At 49.6% G+C, this 17,254-nt stretch overlaps 1 protein-coding gene across 2 annotated transcripts in view; it reads right to left on the bottom strand.

Moving 5' to 3' along the window:
* RARB (retinoic acid receptor beta) overlaps nucleotides 1-17,254 on the bottom strand; it is a 463,175-nt gene that overhangs the window by 16,627 nt on the left and 429,294 nt on the right. For both annotated transcript variants that reach the window (XM_056129876.1, XM_056129877.1), the window contains exon 4: nucleotides 7,158-7,318. In XM_056129876.1, the coding sequence (XP_055985851.1) occupies nucleotides 7,158-7,318 (161 nt within the window). The remainder of the gene's footprint in view (nucleotides 1-7,157; nucleotides 7,319-17,254) is intronic.

The following is a 17,254-nucleotide window of genomic DNA, read 5'->3' as shown; positions in this document are numbered from 1 at the left end:
TCCTTCCTTTTCTCTCACCTCCTTAGAGTCTATCCTAATGATTGGAGAAGGTCCTTTTACAATAGTCTGAGCAAGTTATGGTGTTGCTGAATATCTCCAATACCTTTCCCCTAAGATGGAGTCAAAGTTCTTCCAGTGGCCTGTGTGATCCTTTAAATACCCGCCCCCCCAGTCAACCTCTGCTCCTCTCTGACCCCCAAATTCACTCCCTCAGCTGCAAAAGTCACCCAGCCACCACCTCTGCCCCCAGTGACAAGTTAGACATGCTCCTACTTACTTCCAGCCCTTCCCACTGCTCTTCCATCCAGCAAGACTATGCTCCCCAGAGAGGCGTGATGCATCCCCACACATCTTTGACCTGACATTACTTTTCTGAATCCTTTCTGAAGTCCTTTCACCCCACAGTCCTGCTCTGTGCTTTGAACACACACACACACACACACACACACACACACACACACACACACACACACCCCTGAGCTTCTTGTCTGACTTGCCCAGACTTTCACCGTTGTCCAGACCAGGGCCTGGTATCCAGTAGGAGCCCGGAGCAGAGCTGGTGAGTGAATCAGGCACTTAAAAGCACCCGCTCCTGGCAGAGTTATCATGCCCAGGAAGTCCATCATTTGGAAGGGAAAGTTCTCCAGGCTGCGTAAGGCCTCAATGACATCAGTCTACAGAGGTAAAACTGAACCATCCGAAGGAAGGCTCCTGATACACATCGGCAGTGCGGGAAAGAATTTCCTGCACCCCTAACCCACATCCCTCGCTGGTCGCTTCACTGCCCACCAGTCCACAGAGCCCACAGAACTCGGTGTTGTTATGCAGGTGGGAGAAGAATGTTAGGAAGAAAAATGGGCCATGAGGTGATGCCAGAGATGCCCCAAAGACACGGCCACTGAGCCTGCTGCCCACCATCTCCCTTCTGGAAAGTACACGCGCATCCTCCAGATTTATCTCCTTCCTCCCTTCCTCTGGGACCTTGGTGGAAATCAGTGCGCTGTGGGGAGATCAGATCAAGATGTGTGGCCATTTGGTTTGTAATTAAATTTAATAGGCAGTTTGTCTAGTGGGTAGGAAGATGATACAGAAGAGAGGGACAGAGGCAAGCTTATGGTGGGAAATCATTTTACAACAGAGTATCCAGCTGGAAAAAAAGACATTGCCTGGGCCCAGCGAGTGTGAAGGAAATCTTCATCAGCTGCGGATGAGGTTACTTTATCAAGCGCCGGGCGGGGAGAGAGAAGCCGCCTGTCGAAGCTTCTATTAAAGGTAATGCACAGCCTTCTTAACGGCATGAAAATCTCACTCACTATTATGCAAACTGAAGGGAAGAGGCAGTTAATAAAACACAAAATAACCCGGTGTTTTATTATACTGGTGGCTGGATTCATAGGCACGCGGCTTCAAATAGCTTATCTATTCTCCCAGAGCCGTCGCCAGCAGCAGAGAGAGGGGCCCGCTGGGGTTGGTGATGAAGGCGTGAGAGGGAGACTGAGGGAAGGCGCGCTCAGAGCACTGCTGAGAGAAAACCAGGCTGGGGGAGAGAGAGAGAGAGAAATAGGGTGGGGAGAAGAGGCCCTAGCTGGCAGGCAGGAAGCAGCCCTTCCTCTCCCACCCTCCCTTCCTCCTCTCTGGGATGAATCCGCTCTGGGCCAGAGACCCAGTCTGCCTTCCCAGGATGCTGGGGGGAAGAGGCAAGCTGACAGGAAGGCTGACAGGGGTCTGACAGGAAGCCCAGGACTCCCTTCTGCAGCAGAAACTATAAAATCCAACAAGCCTGTTTTTGCCATATAAATGAACCCCTTTCTCCTTCTTTTTGGCGGGGAAGGGTTCATATCTAGCGGTACTAGGGGCTTCCTCTTGGCTTTCAGCTCAGGGTTCCCTCCTAGAGGGCTCTGGGGTCCATATGAGGTGCTGGGACTAGAACCTGGGGAGACTAAGTGTTGGGCATGGCTGCGCTCTGATGCTGCTTTCAGAGGTGTTTCTTCACAGCATCCCAGCTGTGGCCATTCTGCACCTGCAGTGGCCTGGCTCAGGGGACGCAGGCCCTTGTTTAGGGCACAAGTAGGTAGGTGAGAGAGGGGAGGGGTGAGAGGGATGAAGGGTCAGGCCCTGCATAAGGCTGATGATCCTCAGAGCCACAGTTCTCCAAACATCACTGTGTGCACGTTTGTTTATTTATCTATTTTTTGCTTCTTGGGTCACACCCAGCAATGCACAGGGGATACTCCTGGCTCATGCACTCAGGAATTACTCCTGGCGGTACTCAGGGATCAAACCTGGGTTGGCCGTGTGCAAGGCAAACGCCCTACCCACTGTGCTCCAGCCCCACTGTATGCAGTCTTGGAGGCCCTCCTGGGTGGCCCAGAGGATCCTCGGCACTGAGTCATTCGACCCTCACATTGAATACCTGCACAGGTGACCGGAGAAAGAGACTCCCCCAAAAAAGGGGGCAAAAAAAGGTAATACAGAGGAAAGGGCCCCTGGGCTGGTGGGCCCTGAAGGCTCTGGGGTCTCCTGCCCCCATAGCCCAGGGCTGCCCTGAAGTGCTCCCATCCCCTCCTATGGCTTCCTGTCTTGTCTTTGCTGGTAAAACAGCAACTCTCAGGGCCTCAGCTCAAGCCAGGTGCTATGCACAGTACTATACCAGGACCTCCCATGAGCCCTCACACTACCCTTATGAGGGAGGGACAGAACCCAGCAGTACCTGGTGATATTTAATCACTCATGCAAGACTCCCAGCGCTGAGAGGGAGCAGTCAGGGTGGCTGATGGAAGTACAGCTACAGCAGGGGGTGAGGGACTCCCCACACTGCACCCCACTGCGCCTCTCACCCTGAGCCATCACATCATCTGCTTCCCTGCCTGGTCATTCTGTGCCCCGACGTTCATGGAAGCATCCGAGTTCTCCCTCCCTGTGGGAAATTTTAGATGCTTCCATGAAGTGCTTCAAAGATCCAGCCATGAGGAGAACCAGGCCAGCTTTGCGGTGTGGGCAGCTAACATGGATCAAGGTATGAAGATTTACATGGCCTCTAGGATGTTCCAGATGGGCTGTATCTGCCCATGGGAGAAGGGGCCCCAGCATTCTCCTGGGATCTAGACGTCTCCAGCAGGTGTGGAGAGGCAGCCGCAGGGACAGGGGACAGGGCTCAAGGCACGGCACCCTGGGGGTGTGGGTGGCTGCTTGCACTGCACCATGGGGAGGGGGTAGTGAGGGTGCAAAGGACCTTCAAGTCTTTTCTGGAAACACTCCAGAAATAAGGGTGGAATTCAGGGCCCTCCAGGGGTGCCCAAGGGCTCCTGGGTTGGGACCTGAGTCTGGTTTATTTTTTGGGTGGAGGGAGTTGGGGCTACACCTGATGATGCTCAGGGATTACTTCTGCCTCTGTGCTCGGGGATCACTCATGGTGGGATTTGGGACACTGAGCCTGCCATGTGCAAGGCAGGCACCCTACCGGCAGCAACATCTCTCCAGTCCTGGGATGTGAGTTCAGATGGGTCCTCTCGATGGCTGCAGCCCCATCAGGGACTTTAGTGCAGTGTACTAAAGATAAGCTGGAGCCCATCAGTGTTCCAGAGACGTCCAGGAGCTGCTAGAACGGGGCTGGGCTTAGCTGCTGTCACCAGCCTTCCCTTCTCAGAAGCACAGAAGCTCTAAAGTCTTTTGCTAAGCCACCAAAGTCGCTGGCACAAAGCATGGAGGCCCTTCTCCCCACCAGGAGGCAGGGCAGGCCAGGGGTTAGTACCAGGGCCTTGGGACTCCCCCAGGCGTCCATCCCATGTGGTTCTGGGCTCCATGTTCTATGAGTGATCTTAGCGTGTATTCTTCCAAAAAATCATGGTCACAGGCGCCAGATGCTGCTCACTAAGTCCTTCCTTGTGGGATGCAAGTCTCCCACCAGCTGTCTGGCTCTCATGATCCTGTTGGCAGCCATTTTCCAGAATGGACTAAGGGCTCTTTAAGGCTCAAGTTCACAAGTGTCCCTGAGGGCTGCTCACGTCACACCAACACCTTCGAGGTGATGGGCAACACACAGGCCACACACAGCCACAGCTGAGGAGCAGACAAACAGGCAGCGCTACTGCCTCCCACCTCAGTTCCCACCACTGTGTCCGTGTCCAGATGTGGCATGTGGCTCCAAGAGAACCATCTGGACCCCATCCAGACTCATGTCCCAGGACTGGAGAGATGGTACTGGGGTAGGGAGCTTGCCTTGCCCGCAGCAGACTCAGTCCCCCAAGTCCCACCAGGAGTAAGCCCTGAGTAGAGCCAGGAGTAATTCCTGAGCACCACCAGGTATAGCCCCAATTCCTTCCACCCTCAAAACAAACCAGACTCATGTTTCAACCTAGGAGCCTTTGGGCACCCCTGGTGAGCCCTGCTCACACACTCGTTTCTGGGGTGTTTCCAGAAAAGACTTGGAGGTCCTTTATACCCTCACTACCCCCCCTCCCCATAGTGCAGTGCGAGCAGCTGCCTGCACATCCAGGGTGCCATGCCTTGCACCCAAGGCTGTCCCACAGCTGAGGATCTTTAGATAGTCAGAGGATCAAGAGCCCCCCCACCCCACCTCTGGCTCTTTGTGCCAGGCTGGACGCTCTCATGCAAGCCCAGGCAGAGGGGATGCTCCAAACTCACATTACTCAGGATGAGTCAAGTTCACATGACTAATTTCTAAGGACCATAGTAAGATCTGGGGGGCGGAAGGGTGCGGGGGTTAAGGTGCTATGGTCCAAGGGATGCCAGGTCTGGGTCGGAGATGGAGGAAGGAGAGGACATAGCCCCATGCTGGGATGTACCTCCGCCTCACGCCTCACGCCTCACTCCTCCCTTCAGCTCAGGAGTGCATCTATTAATGCCAGCCCCTGTCCCCCACTAAGACTCTCTCCTCGTTGATTTGGGGGTGGGGTTCCCTGCAGAGATACCTCCCGGCGTGAGTAGCTGCTGAGCTCCCCTACCCAGGCCTGTGCACGGCAGGTGTATGTGGGGGACATGTTTCTGCCTCCCGCACCCATTCCTACTGCTTTCTGGGGCCTCCCTGTGGGTCCCCAAGCTCTCCTAAATAGGAAAGAAAAAGGAACGACTCTTTAAAGATCTAGAGGTGGGTGGCTAGCTGCCTTTTTAATTCCTCTCTGCCCACTTCTTCCGATGGCATCTGACAGGGCTGCCAGCCTGGTGAAGGTGGCAGGAAGTTTCCTGGAAGTGGGTGTCACCGCCTGATAAAGCCGCTTCGCACCAGCCTGCTCCAGGGACAAGCACTGACAGAAGGCACCTTGGCTCACTGGTTCAGTGACTCGACTCCCTCGTCTTCTACCACAGACAACCTGAAGGTGCTTGCGGCAAAGCCAGCACCAGGGCAGCTCACAGAGAGTTAGCAGAGAACCCGGGAGATGCAGCCAGCGCTCCATTCTCTCAGCTGGGCCAAAGAGGGGCAGGAAAGGAAGTCCCAGCTGGGGGCTCAGGGGGTCTCCTCCTGAAAGAGGTGATGAGGAGGAAGGGACCCTGGAGATCCTCAAGGAAATTCCCAACCTCAAAGAGTCCTCGTAAGTAGAAAAAGTACCTGGAGCTCTCAACCTCACCCTAGTTGTTAAGAAAATGTTCAAGAAATAGCCGTGAAGGCAATGCTGATAACAGTAACAAGGAAACCTGATCACAAACGGTCGGTTTCTCTCCTGTGTACCAGGGGACATGCAGATTCCTCATTAGGCGTCTCAGTCTCTACAAAGCTCTTGCATTCTCTTCTGCTGTTATTGACCCTCTACCCGGTGTGCTTAGACTACAGTTGGCCACCGATCACTATTCCCTAAAGGAGTGGATAGAAAGCCACTTTGCCCTTGTGTCTAACTATCTCCCTGTCTGGGGTGTGCCTAGAGGGTCACCTCAGACCTGAGTGGCCCTGTTCCTGCCACATCCCTGCTGAAACACATCCTTTCACTGTGAGTAGTTCCACTTCCTTCTCTCACCCATAGTTTACAACACCCCCATTTTACAGATGAGGAAAACAAGGCCAAATGAAGCGAAGGACCTGTTGGCGGTCTTTTGGTCTTTTAGGATGTCAGCCACATTCATTACATTGCAGGGTTCTGGCCCCGAAGCATAGTCTTACCCTCCACTAGCTCCCAGGAGGTGGATCAACTCCCCACTCCAGGGTTGTAGCCCAGGGTTCTCCTGGGCTCAGTCTTACTGTACTCCATCTCTACTATGCAAACCTAGTGTTCTCCCACACAAAAATGGGGGTTTCTTGCTGAGTCAAGAATCCCTCAGCCAATAGCTTCATAGAAGACCTGACAACAGTTCCCCTCGTCCCTGACACCAATGGCCTGCCTGTCTCTAGCTACTCCAAGCCCCATTCACTGCCTCCGCCATTTTGAGAGTGGCCTGAGGCACCCCTTGGGCGCTGGGAAGAAATGGCACCCACACCCACCGGAAACCTGCAAATCAAAACCTGCATCACCAGGAGATTGCCAGGTGCTGTTTGCGCACACCAGGCTTCAAAGGCAACATTCTGGCTTCTCCCTGAGTGTAGAGTTTGGCCAAGACCCCCCTGTCCAGCCCCAGAGTCAGCCCTGCAGAACCTGCTGCTCCCCAGATGTGCAGGCAGCCTCAAACCCACGTGAGAGGCCATGTGGGCGTGTCCTAGCCCCAATTTCCACAGCAACCGACCTGGGCCTGTTCCTCCTCCCCCACCTTTTTTTTTTTGGCTTTTTGGGTCATACCCAGTGATGCACAGGGGTTACTCCTGGCTCATGCACTCAGCAATTACTCCTGGTGGTGCTCGGGGGATCATATGGGATGCTGGGGATCAAACCCAGGTCTGCCGCGTGCAAGGCAAATGCCATACCCACTGTACTATCGCTCCAGCTTACCCCCCATTTATGTTTAGGGCTAAGGTTCTGGTGCCAACACCCAGGGGCTTGGAGCCTGCCACAGATGACAGGTGGTCAGTCTGGGTTTCCGGAGTGAAGGCGCCTTCACTCCAAACACTTTTGCAAACAGCAGGACCCTTCTGCTCGGGGACAGTCTAAAGGCGCCCCTGGAGCGAGTTCACAAGTGGATCCCAGGGGGCCCCCACATTCGGACTGTGCCGAGCTTGGGTGCATTTCCCGGCATCCACACGCATCCCTGAGCAGATCCCCAGTCGCGTCTCTTACCGTGGTGTATTTACCCAGCTGGCAGAGCGAGGGGAAGGTTTCCTGATGAGCTTTCCGAATCTTCTCGGTGAGATCGTCCAGCTCTGCTGTCATTTCATAGCTTTCCGTGCATTCCTGCTTTGAAGGCTCCTTCTTTTTCTTGTTCCTGTCATTCCTGACGGCTGGGAAGGGGAGAGAGGGCACGTCAGAGCTCACTCATGTCTGGGTCTGCACTGCCAGCCGGGAGCCTCTTTCTCCCGGGCTGCCTCGGACTCATTTAACGCTTGGCACAAGAACAGCGTGAAAAGGTACTAGAAAACTCCTCTCCCACGAGGAAAGCCTTGGCAGCCTGGCGGCCCAGCAGTGAGCAGAGATTTTGTGTGTGTCTGTGCCAACTGGGTTTCAAAGAAAGCTCACCCACAGAGCTGCCAGCTTGAGTGTGTTTGCAGAGAACTTTCCATGTACACTGGCACCTCTAAAAGAAGGGTTTCCTTCAGCATGTTCCCCCTTCCCCTCCCTACCCCCCAGTTCCAGAGGTGACAGTCCCAGCGGGCCTGCAAGAGCACCCCCTTTGCCTAGGCAATGTGTGCCTGAGACAGCCCCCTTTGGTTACACTGATGTCATTCCTACCCACATATTTTGGTTGACTCCTTTGCTTAGCAGATTCCTGAATAGACCCCATTGAAGAAATTCCCCCTGGAGATGACTTGAGGAAGTCTTTAGTTTCTTCCTGGTTTTCTGCATTCTAAACATTCTGTATTAACCCTCGAATCTTTTATTATGAGTAAGGTTGCTTCAGTATCATAATCTATGTATTATGACACCCTTGGTCTGGAAAACCACTCATTCACTCATTCATCCCTTTACATAATCACCCTAATCATCTGCAGCTGCTTGTCCAGCCCAGGGGACCCTTGCCAGGGGCATTTTTGGGCACCAACCCCTGGCAGCTGAATTCAGTGCTGGGCACAGCCTGGGCCCAGGACTCAGGAAATCAGATGCCTCCAAACCCAAGCGTAACTCCAAGCTTCAGTCCTGCTCCGGACCTCATGGGGAAGGAGACTGAAGTCCGGGAGGCTGACAGGGTACCCTGGCCTGTGCTCACCTCCTTTGGGGTGGCACATTTGCCAGACTGTGTTCAGGGAATTTGCTGCAAAATGACTCAGGCTAGGCATCCACCCTAAGAGGATTTACCCAGGCAACTGGGAAGACCTGAGAACTGGTTATTCTCTGGATTCTCACAGCAAGGATCTGAGGAGCTCAGGTGAGGGTGGGCAGGTGCTGAGAGCAGAGTAAAGTAAGGCCAAGCACAGGTAAGGGCTCGAGGGAAGAGGTAAAAGAAAGGAATGGAAAGAAAAGAAGGAAGAGAAGGAAAGAGGGAGTGGTCAGGGGGAAATCCTACTACCTGTAAAAACACTTGGGAGAGTAAATATCCAGGGAGAAAATGAAATTCTAGGCAGGATGTTCAGGGTGTGTTCAAGCAGTGTTCAGGGTATCACTCCCAGCAGTCAATCAGCCTGGAGGGTTTGACACCTGGTGTGCGTGGTGCTGGGGCAAGGGGATTCAGCGCAGGTACTGAGCTTGGATCTTACACATGTAAGGCATATGCTCCCGCCCTTTCCCAGGGCCTAAGGAGAAAACTTTCCTTTGAGGAGCGGTGTTGTCTCTCCTAGTTCCCTGCCTAAAATCTAGCACAGAAGAAACTGAGCCTCCAAGAAGCAAAGGAAAGTGCTCGAGTTCACCCAAGCAAATGGGTGCCTTTGACTCTAGGCCCCACATAGGCTTCAGGAAGGGGACTTCTTGGAGAAGAAAACTTCCTCTGATGATTTCCTTTGCCTAAGACTCAGATGACACTGTTCCTTGGGACAGAATATTTCCAGGTTTAGGATAAGTCATGGGCTGGAGAAATAGCAAAGCGGGTCGGGCATTTGCCTTGCACGCGGCCGACCTGGCTGACCCAGGCTCGATTCCTCTGCCCCTCTCAGAAAGCCTGGCAAGCTACTGAAAGTATCTTGCCTGTATGGCAAAGCCTTGCAAGCTACCTGTGATGTATTCAATATGCCAAACACAGTAACAAGTGTCACAATGGAGGATGAGTCATGGAGATGGAGTGTGTGAGGGGAAGAGACTGTCATGAACAGAGTTTCTTTAGATGCAGGTGTACCCTTGGGTCAGAGCAGCCCCAGGCCAGCAGGTGGCATGATAGAACCTTGCAGTCCAGATGGTGGGTGGCACTGGGATTAGGGGATGCAGACAGAAGCATGTGGGAGGCAGGGGCAGAGCCCAGGTGGCAGGGTCACCCAGGAATGGAATGGCCCTCCACAAGACACACTGGCTCTATGAGGGAAGAGTGACTGTGGGCCCTTTGTGTGGTAGAGTGACTCTTTTTCAGTCCACACAAGCAAAAGCCACATCTAAACAAATCTAAGCTCAAAGCAGATCCCTGTAGGACATGGTTTAACATCCCTCACCTCCATAAAAACACAGAGTTAGCGCAAGAACAAGCAACTCAGACTGAACTGCCTAAGAAGAAAGGAAAATGTATGTTCGTGAAAACATAAACATGAAGATTTGTGAAAGAGGCATCATCACAATAGCTTAAATGTGGAAACACACTACCTATCCTCTGATGAACGAATGAACAACATGGGACTCTCCATAAATGGAATGCGAAGGTCCACACAAATCAACTAGTGACACATGCTACAATACAGGTGAACCTCCCAAACATCATCTCAGCGAAAGCAGTCAGTGTCCAAAAGTCATGTATTATGTGATACTAGTTATATGAGATATTCATGATAAACAAATTCCTGGGAATGGCAGCACCACCCAGAGACATGTGGGGAGTGGGGTGTGTGTGTGGGCGGGGGAGAGGAATCTGTCTACTGCCACGTCCTACAAGCAAGGAAGCACTCACATAAAAATGCAGGTGAGTTACACAGGCAGAAGAGAGTAAGGACTTTCCCTGTATGAGTGGAGTGAGTTAAACATTGAGGACCCTACACAATAATATGAGGTCCATGCCTACACATGACAATAATGTTTTCGGTTTTTTTTTTTTTTTGATGGGGAATGTTTTGGCCATACCCAATGGTGCATGGTGACTATTCCTAGCTCTGTGCTCAGGAATGACCCCTGCCCGCATTCAAGGCACCAGTTGTGATGCTGGGGATCAAACCCAGAGTCAGTGGGATACAAGACAAGCACCTGAGTTCCTGTAATAACCCTATGGCCCAATGATGATGTTTCTGAAGAATCCAACTGGTGTTGGCATCACATGGGCCAGGGGACACATTTGTTTCTTCACGGTTTTATCCATTCATTTGTTCAACATTTAGTCATTGATCATTTCCCATAACTCATCTGTTGTAGGGATGAAGTAGGGAGCCACACAGATGGTTCTTGTTATTTGGGAGTTTTCTACTGATGGTGGGAAACAGACATCAGTCACACAGTAATAGTAACATCATCATCTTGGCTTCACTGTTATACACTCTAAGACTCACATACTGCTGCACTAACCATTGTCACGTGGCACATGTTCATTGGCCAGAGAGATAGCATAATGAATTGGGAGTTTATCTTGCCTGTGGCTTACCTGGGTTTAATATCCAGCACCCCATAAGGTTCCCCTAAGCACTGTCTGGAGCAATCCCTGAGTACAGAGCCAGCAGTAAACTCTGAGCACTACTGGGTGTGTACCCAAACCAAAAAAAGTAACAAACCCAAAGCCATGCTCCCTTTTAGTGATGGAGTAGAAATATGAACTCAGGAGATCTGGCTCTTTATTATTATTATTATTATTATTATTATTATTTTATTTTTTGGATCACACCCGGCGATGCACAGTGGTCACTCCTGGCTCATGAACTTAGGAATTACTCCTGGCAGTGCTCCGGGGACCATATGGGAAGCTGGGAATCAAACCCGGGTCAGCTGCGTGCAAGGCAAACGCCCTACCCACTGTGCTATCATTCCACCCTGAGTTCTGGCTCTTCAATCACCACTCTATGTCATGTCTCTTGCACACAGACATGGTTCTATGATGTGGTCATACTTTGAAGGATACTGTAGGGAGGAGCTAGAGAAGTGCTCTCTCTCTCTCTCTCTCTGTGTGTGTGTGTGTGTGTGTGTGTGTAAGAGAGATACTTGACAGTGGGTCTCCGCTTTCATTCTAATTGCGACTTGTGGCCATATGCTGCATGAATTGCTCAGGCACAGAGCATCCCCAGAGTTGGCAGGAGTGACACATGTATTCCCAGCATCAGAGCCCCCATTACAGGCAAGGATCTGGGTAATACCATTCCATGTGGCTGTTTTTTCCCCTAGCCTGTGAAACTCTAGGAGTCAAAGGGCGTATTTTACTAGTTTCTGTGGCCCCAGGACAAATATAGCACCCAGCACAGCAGGGTTCAAACAAATCCTGTCAGTTTCTGGGCTCAGTGCAAGGCACAGAGCTCACCTGAGCTTCTTCCAGAAATCAAAGACCCACCATCATTTCTGAACCCACAGAGCACGTCCCAATACACCTAATCCCCTGCTTCAAGGGCCAGGAGGTTGATAAGGCAGGTGCTATCGTGGAGGGACAGGAACTTGATTCATTCAAACACCTGAGAGAACCCAGTTAAGATCTGCAAAGCGCCCCTTGGACAAAAGGGGCTCCATAAAACATCAAGTATTCTCCTTGTGAGGGTTAAGTGCCACAAATCAGATTTGGTGGCATAAAAGTAACATATTTATGATCCACTATCATATTGCAAATGAAATGAATGTAATAAAAGTGTCACTTATACAAATACCTCTGATGTACGGATCTCGACCTATGAATATGAAAACAGACACCCAAGCACTTTTATTTGAATGTCTAATCATGGAAATAAATGAAGTCATGTTCATTTTAATGTGTGCACTTGTGCATGTATCTGGAATATTGATTTCCATGCACACAATAAAAATTTAATGCAGGAAACATGCAAAAGATATGAATTTCACTTTGATTCAGGAAGGGATGAAAATAAGGCCCCACAAAAATTCCATCCCTCCAAAAAAAGGTTGGGAGGGGAGATGAAAAGAAAAATACAATTGGCAGTGTTTTGGACCCATATCGTTTCCTTTATTCAGCTCTTCAAAGGATGCATAAATGGCTTATTTATTTCTGCTGGAATAAGGTAAGGTAAGGTAAAGGCCCTCCCGTTGATCGTCGATTTGCTCGAGCGGGCCCAGTAACGTCTCCATTGGAGACTTTGTTGTTACTGTGTCTGGCATATCAAATACTCTTGGTAGCTTGCCGGGCTCTCCGAGAGGGGTGGAGGAATCGAACTCGGGTCGGCCATGTTGGCCGCTTGTAAGGCAAACGCCCTACCCGCTGTGCTATCGCTCCAGCCCCTAGAATTCATTCATCTGGACTCTTTACCATCTTTCTCACAGTAAGAATGATGGGTTGCACTTGGTGATAAGCTATGCAGGTGCCATGGGAGAGAGATGTGGGTATGACAGAGGTGTGCTGTTATGAACCTACAGCTACACTGAAAACAAAAACACAAATAGAACTTAAACTTAGCTAACAATATACATATGTTGCATTTTGGATCACACCCGGCAATGCACAGTTGTTACTCCTGGCTCTGCACTCAATAATTATTCCTGGTGGTGCTCAAGGGACCAAATGGGATGCTGGGAATCGAACCCGGGTTGGCAGCATGCAAGGCAAAACGCCCTACCCGTTGTACTACCACTCCAGCCCCATTAGCTAACAATCTTTCTGCGGGGCTGGGACAGAGAAATAGGACAGTGAATAAGGAGTTACTTTGCACACACCTGACTCAGATTTAATCCCTGCCCCCAAGGTGGTCCCCCTTAACCCCGTAGGAAGAGATCTCTGAGCACATAGCCAGGAATAATCCCTTAGCAACTCTGGGTATGACCCTCAAACCAAAACCAACAAACTCCCCTTGTTTTAGAACTAATTATGGACTCTTCATGGATTCAAGGCAGGTGACTAACAGTATTCCATAATTATTTCAGGACTGGGCTTGGTGCTGAAGCCTGTAAGACAGAGACCAACTATAAAGCTGGATAGATTTGGGATGCAAGAAGATACCCTCCAGCTCAGAACCCCTCTCGTGTGAAGGCGGAGCTTCTGCCTTCTGCTACAGTGCTTGCTTACTGCAAGTTAGCAGAAAAATTTCAACAACACAGCAAAAAGAGATCAGTAAAGAAAGCTGCAGCTAAGTTTTCGCTGCCACTAAAGAGACACAGACCTTTTGGCCCAGGCTGAAGGCGAAGACACCCACTAGTCTCTTCGTTGAATGATTCCTTGGGATCTTGAATTGAGTGTTTGTAAAGGAAGTTGTACCTTCAGAGGCCCACTGCAAACCTTTCTAGTGTCTGGGTCGACCTCAGAAGGGGCTGTGGGCCAAACCTGTGTGAAGAGTAAGGACAGTCTGGCATTTCTAGCACTAGGGACTGGGCTGGGAGCATAACCCAGATTGTTTACAGAGCATTCAATATGCCAGTCTGGGGGAAATGGTCTAGACAGGACTTTTGGAGAGTTTCACAAGGATCTACCAGACTGGCTCAGCTGCTTAAGTCAAGGTGCTTAAAGAAAATTCTTGAAACATCAGCATACCCAGATGCCAAACTCTTTGGGGTTATAGTATTTTTCTGAACTCCTCCTGGTACTTGAGATTTCACCTCCTTTCCTAATAACAGTGTTTCCTCTGCCTTAGAATTGCTCTTTTGTGGGGTTGGCATAGGCAGCCCTGCTCTGACTTTGCTACTACGGGGCAGGCCCAGAGTGATGATCTTCCATGCAAGGCCAATGGAAAGAGTTTTGAGGTACAATCATAAGAGATAAGTCCTGTAGTTTGAACAAGAGTTTTCTATAAAGTATAGAAAAAGCTCTTAAGATCCATTGCAGAGATGACGGAGGGAATCTGTTCTGGGCTAGAGAAATAGTGCAGTGGGGAGGGTATTTGCCTTGCATGTAGCCGATCTGGATTTGTTCCCCAGCATCACACATGAGCACTGCCAGGAGTTATCCATGAGTATAGAAAGAACCAAGAGTCAACCTAAACTTACTTAGGCAAACCCCAAAACAGAAATGATGCTTGGGGGAGATGTACCAGGCTTCTGAGAAGGTCTCCTTTGCAATCAGGAATACGTCTAGAACATTCTCCCTGGCAGCAATGGGCTGCTATCTATGCTGGCTTCCTTAAATGCCTATCCATAGTAGGCTGATAATTTCATGCTTGTGGTGGGGCCATTTACACAACGTAAATAGGGGTGAGATGAAGATCTTCACTGATGTCATGGAACAAAATGTTCAAAAAGTAGAAACTGAAGACAACAGAGTTGGCACTGTACTTCCAGATCGGGAGCACAGACACACACAGGTGCAAAATTCACCTCATGCTCTAAAAGTTTAGAAAAAGAGTAAATCAGTGTTCATCTCCACAAGCCATTCTCAAGAATGGGATCACTTTCATGATATCAAGGTGCAATTCTCTCTGCAAAAGTTCATCCTGCCCTTGAGTATCTGAAAGACTACTCGTAGGGTGTCTGGGGAAATGCAAGCCATTTCAGAATTGGAAATAAGCAGCCTTACATCAAGACACTATTGGTCTTGAGCAGTCTGACTGAGCACAGATGCAGGCACATTCCCCCTTGGTTTCTTTCATGGGGTAGACACAGATCACCTTTCAAAACAGTATCTCATGGGAGTGAGTAGGGTAGGGACTAGCAACAGAAATTTCCCAGCAAAAGACTATGCCAAATAAATCCGTGTCCTGTTCTATGTCATCAATATGCTTCAGAATAAGTTACAGCTTTCAAATATTTAATAACCATTTCTTTCATGATAAATTCTAATGGCCGAATTTTTCATTCTTATTATCCTCTAAACTCAATTAGTTTTCATAAGGTAAATGAATTGTACTTTTCCTTGACAGTCTTTCATTTTTTGTCCTCTTAATTTTTGTTCTGTTTTGTTTGGGGGCCACACCCTGTGGTGCTCCAGGGTTACTCCTGGCTCTATAGTCAGGAATCACTCCTGGCAGTGCTTAGGGGACTGCATAGGATGTCGGGGATTGAACCCAGGTCAGCAGCATGTAAGGCAAGCTGCCCTATCCACTGTACTATTGCTCTGGCCCCTCATTTAAATTTTTTAAACTGAAATGAGGTAGTTAGCTTGGAGAAATTCAGGGAGCAGCCTCAGTAATCCCCCATTGGGGAGGCTGACCCCTGGGTTAACCAGACATAATGGAAGTGACAGAGGTGGAGAACCAGAAAGTGGAGGCTGTACTTAAGGGGAGTCCTGATGGCAAAGATGACCCTCATCTTCCTTTATGCCTGTGACCTTGCAACTCCTCCATCAAGAAGTGGAGATAATTCCATACCCCTTGCATTTGGACTGGTCCTTGATTTACTCCCACCATTAAAAGGCACTGGTAATAATACTCCAAACCTAGACCTTAAGAGATTTTTGTGCACTTGTGCTGTCCCCCTCAAAGAACCTTACCTCTTTGTGTGAGCAAGTGTGAGTCAGCCTGCTGGGGGATGAGAGACCCAGGTAGAGGTCAGCCTACACAGACAAATTTAGGTCAGCCTAAATCAACAGAGATGCAGTGGGTTCTTGAACCTGGAGGAGTGCTCCAGCAGGATGGGCAGGGCTGCCTACTCAACCTGCACATGCCCATAAGAGTCACAAGAGCACCTAGTGAGAGCACTACCCAGCTACCTCATGGCTTTTGGAAGCAATGGTCAATTTGAGTGTTTCAAGTCACTAAGCTTGGGGTGGTGTGTTAAACAGTGACAGCTACCTGATATAATCATGCAAATGGTGAGTTTACACAGCAGCACATGCCCACATGATCTTTTTTTTTTCTAGTGGATAAAGGGAAAAAAACCAAACAAACCAGTTTGCTATTCCTTCACCTCAAGGTTCAAGATCCTGCCTACATCCATTACAGCAGCTTACAGAAATTACAGAATTTTTCTCTTCACCAGTCTTAAAAGTGGGAAGGAGCGTGACATTCCAAAGGTCCACATTTCAGATAATAAAAAAACTAACTTCAAACTGAGTCTAAGTTTAATCATCTGAAAAATGGGGATATTATTTTTTGTCCATCATAAGAGGATTCCTATCTAGATATATCTCAGCACAACCTACTATGTACTAAAATAGTGTGAGACCTAAAATCAATTTATCACCACTTATCAAATTCTGTAGCTACCGAAGATACTGAATCAAATAAAGCATGGCTACTTCCTCAATAAATGAAATGCACATGATACATAATTTAGATTAAATGGGCTTAATGTTCAAAGTATTGATGGAATGCTTTGAAATGTGCAATGCTAAGACATGAGAGAAAGGGAAGTGGGAACAAAGTAAAGAAAGGAGTGAGGGAAGAAAGGAAGAAGGAATAAAGTAAAGGAAGGAGGAAACACATTTTTCCCCTTTTTGGGTCACACCGGGCAATGCTCAGGGGTTCCTCCTGGCTCTGCACTCAGGAATTACTCCTGGCAGTGCTGGGGGACCATATGGGATGCTGGGAATCGAACCCGAGTTGGACATGTGCAAGGCAAACGCTCTCCCCACTGTGCTATTGCTCCAGTTCCAGGAAATACATTTTAACCAAGGCAAAAGCAGTGCTCTAGCCTGGATCCATAAGAAGTTGAAGTAATTGGTAGAAATAAAGTGAAGATCAAAAGAGATGCAGCAGTGAATCCTGGAAGACAGCTGCTCACCGGAGATCTCTCCAGAACCCATGCTGAGCTGATTTCAACTGGGGCTCCTCTGATGGAGTAGGTGTCCCCTCTCTGCCCACTCCAGATGAACCCCCGGTGGACACAAACTTTCAGGAGAAAAACCCAGGTACACAGGAACAGGGTCTGAAGACGCCAGATCACGTGGCAGCAGAGATGGTCCATCCTTTCCCATCTCCCTGCCCCTTGGGGATCCTGGCTGTCACACTCATGAACTGTCTCGGGCCCAAGTTTAAGGGCACCACGGCCTTGATCCAGAGACTCACAAATGAATCATAAAATGGATTAGCTCCCTACAGAGATGTCTCTGGATCCCAATCATTTACATACTTAGAATTCCAGGACCT

This window comes from Sorex fumeus, unplaced genomic scaffold, assembly GCF_029834395.1.
Source record: "Sorex fumeus unplaced genomic scaffold, SorFum_2.1 ptg000072l, whole genome shotgun sequence".
Taxonomy (NCBI): domain Eukaryota; kingdom Metazoa; phylum Chordata; class Mammalia; order Eulipotyphla; family Soricidae; genus Sorex; species Sorex fumeus.
This window is presented reverse-complemented; position numbering and strand designations above follow the sequence as displayed.